At 45.0% G+C, this 6,000-nt stretch overlaps 1 protein-coding gene across 2 annotated transcripts in view; it reads right to left on the bottom strand.

The window, feature by feature from the left end:
- Positions 1–4,948, bottom strand: part of STAM (signal transducing adaptor molecule) — a 67,360-nt gene extending 62,412 nt beyond the window's left edge. For both annotated transcript variants that reach the window (XM_032623964.1, XM_032623967.1), the window contains exon 1: positions 4,723–4,948. In XM_032623964.1, coding sequence (XP_032479855.1) covers positions 4,723–4,762 — 40 coding nt within the window. In that variant the 5' untranslated portion in view covers positions 4,763–4,948. The remainder of the gene's footprint in view (positions 1–4,722) is intronic.
- Between the last annotated feature and the right edge of the window lie 1,052 nt (positions 4,949–6,000).

Here is a 6,000-nt window from a genome sequence, read left to right on the forward strand (position 1 = left end):
ATTTTTCCATCACACTAAACTGCAGGAGAAGAATGTGACGCTGACATTTACGAAGATGAAACTGGTTGTGGTTTGATATTGACTGGGCTAGCAACACAGACTAAAAACATGTCCAATTCTGTAGGCTACGAGCCGGTCCAAAGTAGTGTGACTAGGAATGCAATGTAGCATAAAAACAAAGACATGATGATTTGGTAGAGGCAGGGTAATGATTCAAAGATGCCTCTTTGGTTTCAAATCAAGATAACTAGAACATTATAAAATAACCGCACAATGAAGGAAGAACTAGACTGGAAAGATAAGTTCAGTTTTCTGATAGATTGATTTTTTAGGTGATACTGGAACACCAAATAGATATGCAAGACCGGAAAGACAGCAAGATATCAATAACTCATCCTTTAATAAATACTTATTGAGTGCTTACTATGTACCAGGCACTGTCCCTGAAGTACTAGGAATAGAAATGAAAAGTTCTTGTCCTTACGGAGTTTACATTCTACACAGGTGGCAATCAACCAACCAACCAATCAGTCAATGTGAGGTAGTTGAGTACTATAAAGAAACAAAATGGAACAAGGACACAGAGAGGGTAAAGATGGATATTTTTTACAAAAGGTAATCAGGGAAAGCCTCTCTTAGAAACTCTTCTGAACAGAGTCTTGAATGATGTGATGGACATCAAGACCTTCAAATATACCTGGGGGAAAAATAACCTAGGCAAAGAAAACAGCACAATATAGATAGAGAGGCAGGAGTGAGCTTGGCATATTCAGACCCAAGAAGCTTAGAATGAGAGAGAGTGTTTGGAGACTGTCATCATATCAGAGACATAGGAAAGGCCAGACTATGGGCCACACTAAGGAACTTGCATTTCCCTGTAAGTGGGATGGGAAGCTCCTGGAAGGTTCTGAGCAGGTAAATGACAGTACCTAAGATTTTTAAAAGATCACTGACCTTTGTAAATGAGAACTGATTGTAAGGGGCAAGAGTAGTAGCAAAGAAGCCTTCTAGAAATCTCCTGCCACAGTCTATGAAAGAGAGAACGATGGCTGCAGTAAGATAATAGTGATGTGAGAAGGAGAAGTGATGAGATTCTGGATATATTTTTAAAGTAGAGCCAGAAGATCTTGCTGATAGCATGGATATGAAGTGTGAAGGAAAAAGAAGAATCAGTGATGACTCCTAGACATTAGAGATGAGTGACAATAAATATCAACGGTGCCATCTACTGAAATAGGCAAGGATGAAGGAATGAGCAGGTTTGGGGAAGAAAGCAAAAACGATTATCATCTCTATATCCCATATTAAAGATAAAGAAACTGAGGCACAGAATATCTAAGCAACTAACCCAAAGAGTCACACTGCTGGTAAGCAGCAAACCTGGTAATTGAGTTCAGGCAGTGTAGCTCCAGAGTCTGAATTCTTAGTGCAAAGCTAAATTGCCTCCTAAGACTCCAAGGGGAAAAAAAGTCTCAAAAAAGAAGTTCTAGAACTGAACACTTGGAAGTCACAAAAAGGAGAAGCCAAAAAGACTAAAAAAGAGCTAAGCAGAAAATCAGAAAAAGTTTGGTGTCCTGGAAACCAAGTGAATAAAGTACATCAAAGAGGAATGCTAAGAGATCAACAAAGAAATGAACTAGGAATTGACTGATGGGTTTGGCAAGACAAGTCACCATGGACTCTGAAATAAAAGCTTGATGGAATGAGTTATCTTCATAATTTAAGAGTTGAACTTAGCAAGAAATATAACATCCAAAATGAGATTCATGTATTCAGTAAGTGTTTACTAAACGATTATTAGTGCCAGAGACTGGTCTACGTGTTAGGGATACAGTAGTGAACAAACCAAACAAAAATGCCTGTCCTCATGGAGCTCACATTCTAATAACATATTTAGGCGCTTCTTCAAAGGAAAAGTGATCACCAGTATTTTATCTCTTTATATGAAATGTTATGTGGTATATATCAGTATGTAAATTTCCGATTTACCATTTCAGTTTATTGATGAATAAAGCTAAAGGCAATTAATTTTGCAGTAGTAAAAATATATGCTAATGTTAAGTGATAAATATATCAAGTGAGTTAGTGGGAGTACTTTAATATCACTGACATACTCACTGACAAAGTAAGAAGAAATATTGTTAAATGTATTCTACATACTATATTCTACATGCTAGTGAAAAAGTTTAAATGGGAGTCTATTGGACTCTGTCCAAGGATGATTTGCTGGGGTCCCCGGCAGGTCTTCTTAGATAAACTTTCACGATATTTTGATACATGGATCATGAGGAGAGAATTGATCCAAACACTAAAACCTAACTTTAAGAAGTAAGCTTTTCTGGGAGTTCCCTGGCGGTCCAGTGGTTAAGACTCCACGCTTTCACTACTGAGGGTGCGTGTGGGTTCAATGGGGAACTAAGATCCCGCAAGCCACACAGCAGCGTGGCCAAAAACAAACAAACAAACAAAAGCAAAACAAGCAAACAAAAAGTAAGCTTTTCTGGAGCAAAACAATGTTCCTACACTCAAGAAGCTTACCGTCTACAGGCTCAATGGACACGTTCTCAATTCAACAAACTTTTATTAAGCACCTACTCTGTGGCAACCAATAAAAGAGTTCAGGGGCTTAATACAAGATATAACTATCTTTAATGCGAAATAATTTGGTAAAGACAAAAAGTGTCGCAGGAGTTTTGAAAAGGGTGGAGATTACAGAAGGCTAGTGCAGTGTTTCTTAACTGGAAACTATTTTGTGCCCCCAGGGGACATCTAGCTATGTCTGGAGATGTTTTAAATGATAACCGGGGTTTCGGTGGGGAGAGGTGCCACTGGCATCTAGTGGGGAGAGGTCAGGGATGCTGCTAAACAGCCTACATTGCAGAGGACAGACGCCCACGACAAAAGACATTTATCTGGTCCAAACCATCCGCAGTGACGCTGATAAGAAACCCTAGGTTAGAGTCATAAGGAAATGATTCAGGTATGAGTTGGATTCTGAGTTGACTTTTAATCGTAAGTAGGTGAAGAAAGGTAGAAGAAATAATACAAGCAAAAGTATAAAAGCAAGAAGGAGCCTGTGTCTGAACTGGGTGGTGTAGGTATTGGGAAAGGTGTGACATTAAGAATCCAATGGAAATGTGGGTTCAAAAGGCAACAGGATATAAAGGTGATTGGGTAGTCGGAAGCTAGATTACGTACGAACATGAAAACTAGATCAAGGTGCTGGAAACAGAAGAAGGTATTGAGAAATTGTTTTATTTTAAGCCCTTGCCTTGGAAATCGATGTGGTGAATTATAAACCTGCTTGACGGCAGCAGCATGCTGTACTCATCACTGTCTTATGTCACCGAGCAGTGTCCTGTAAACAGTGTGTGCTAACTGCTTATGAAATTAAATGTAATTTCCCAGTTATTTATTTATTAGCTATTACTGGTCATCTCTAAAGTTCCATCCACTGCTACGATTCAGGACATTCATTTAAACTGGAACCGAAGAAAGCTATCATTTAGTCGGTGCCCACCATATAAAGGCACTGTAAGAGGCCCCGCTACACATACTATTCCACTGAACCACAAACAAAATGCGTCTTCCCTCTCTTTAAAGACGAGGACGTTGGGACTCAAAGGGCTCCAGTAACTTGCCCATGATTCCACTCTGAGCTAGGCAGCGGCAGGGATGGGACTGAACCTTTTTCTAGTCTTAACCCAAACCTTCAAGCTTCAGTGGCAGGCTGTAAGTTAGAGTTAAAAAGAAGATTCAAACCTTTTATCATTAAGATATACAAAGACATGAACAGCAGCTCCATTAGGGTGTCCTCATTCTTCTTTACTCTAGCAATTAGGCACGGTATTTAACTTGCTTTCACTCCACACGTGTGTGCCCCAAATGCTAGGAGCATTCAAATCACCCCAAAATTCTCTCCCTGAAAACTCAAAACTCCTGTAATTATTACCCTCAGACCAGGAAAACACACACACACACACACACACACACACACAAACTAACCTGTTGAATTGGTATGATCAGTACTTAAAACCGATGACTCAGAAAACCAAAAATAGACCATTTCAAATTCAGAACAAATTAGCATTTTCGGATCCCAGGTCCTCTTCCACACTTAAAGTACTGAGACCTACCCAAGGAAGGCAGCCCAGTGTCTCCGGCTCTCAATGACGTCTACACTGTTGCCAAGTATTCCATCTTCATCACTCTCTCCCAAGATCTCTGACAGTCCACCCTGAACCAGAAGCTCTGTCCTCCCGCTACAGTTCTATCACAGATTTTAAAGTCCCCTAAGGAAGCCAACCTAAAACATTCCCCTAGTTCTAGATGTCTGACATGTGTCCCGGGAAACACTCTATCATAGGGCTTATCATACTACGCTAGCGAAGATTCCCTAGCTCTCGACTCTGTCCTCCCAGAAGCACCGTCCCAGCACCAGCTCCCGCCCCAGCTGTTCCTCCGCGGCCTTCGTCACCCACCTCTCCAGCAGTTCTTTCGGAACCCACAGCCCCACATCAAGGCCCGTTTCCCAGGCTCTCACAGTCCCCCTTCTTTCCAAGAGGATGTGCCGAGCCCCCAACCTCCTCCAAACTCTTACAGAAAGAGCCTCAGGGAAGGGGCAGGACTCGCCCGGCCCGGGGGTCCAGACCGTCCGCCAGGTGCGGGCACAGCGGGCTAGCGGTCCGCCGGAGGTGGACAGGGGGCGGCAGAAGCACCTACCGACGTCCTGATCGAAGGGATTGGTGGCAAAGAGAGGCATCTCCACTGCGTGCTGAGATGTCCGCAGGGACTCCCCCTCGACACCGCGGGAGTCAGGGTACGACCGAGGAAGGAAGGCTCCTCAGACAAAAACAGCGACCGAGACGGACCCCCAGGGCTCCGCGACAGCTCCTCCTCTCACCGACCCCAAGCTACCGCGGCGGCGGCGGCGGCGGCGGCGACAGGAGCGAAGGAGCCGCGAAGGCCCCCGGCGCGGAGCCTGTCGGGAATCTGGGCGCCCTCGGCGCCGCCTGCCCAGAACCTGCCCGGAACCTGCCCCGCCCAAACCGGCCCAACCCCAGCGACCCCTCCGCCCGGCTCCGCTTTGATTAGCCACACGGGAGAGTGGCCGTGATGCCTGCGCTTCCTGCTTTGGCCTTAGTCGGGAACCTCCGGAGGACGGGGGTCCTCCGGGCGCGCCGAAGCCGACTAGCGAGCCCAGGCGTGAATCAGAGGCTGAGTAGAAAGAAAAGGGGTCGAGGATGGGGAGAGGGGAGATCCCTTTCTCCCGCCCGTTCCGTCGGTTGTCACAACTTTGTGGTCCCTGGGGAGGGGGATGGAAGCCCCTTCACTCGGGGGCATCTAAGTAAAAGGGCTGTGAGTTTAATTCTCTGCCTGCGGTGGCAAGGAACTTGCTCGGTGAAGTCATGTGAGCGGGGCGGCTTGGCCAGACTCCCCACGAGGGGAGTGTCGGGCGCGCGGCTGCTCGCGGTGGCTGAGGCTGCGCTGGCACCTTCCCGAGAGGCCCCGAACGCCTGCTTTGGAGGCTTGGTCAAAAGCACTTCTGGCTGGGCGTTGGCACCTACTGACTGACTGTGCACTCACTAAGCGATTACGGTGATTGGCAAAGCAGTGGCACAGCGCAAGAAGGTCTACGATACCCGCCCCCCCGCCCCAAACCGAGCAAAAAGAGAAAACCGAAAAATGGAGCTAGCGATTGATTAGTGATTCGTAATAACTTAGACTATTTCGTCATTTTATTTATAACTTTACAAAAAAAATTATATCCTGTAGAAATGTTAAGCAGCATCTTCTTGAGATTTTTGCATCCCTCTTGGAAGGAACTTAGAGCATCTTGCATGTAAATTGAAGTTATGTAAGTCTACCAAAATTAGAGCACTTCCGAATGTAGCATGTAAACGTTTACAACGTGTGGACAACAGGATTGGTATTGTGGAATATGAGGAGGGCTTAGAAACATCCATTAAGAATGAAGCCCCATTTCTCAAAGTGAAAAAT

The sequence above is a fragment of the Phocoena sinus genome, chromosome 2 (assembly GCF_008692025.1).
Source record: "Phocoena sinus isolate mPhoSin1 chromosome 2, mPhoSin1.pri, whole genome shotgun sequence".
Classification (NCBI taxonomy): Eukaryota; Metazoa; Chordata; class Mammalia; order Artiodactyla; family Phocoenidae; genus Phocoena; species Phocoena sinus.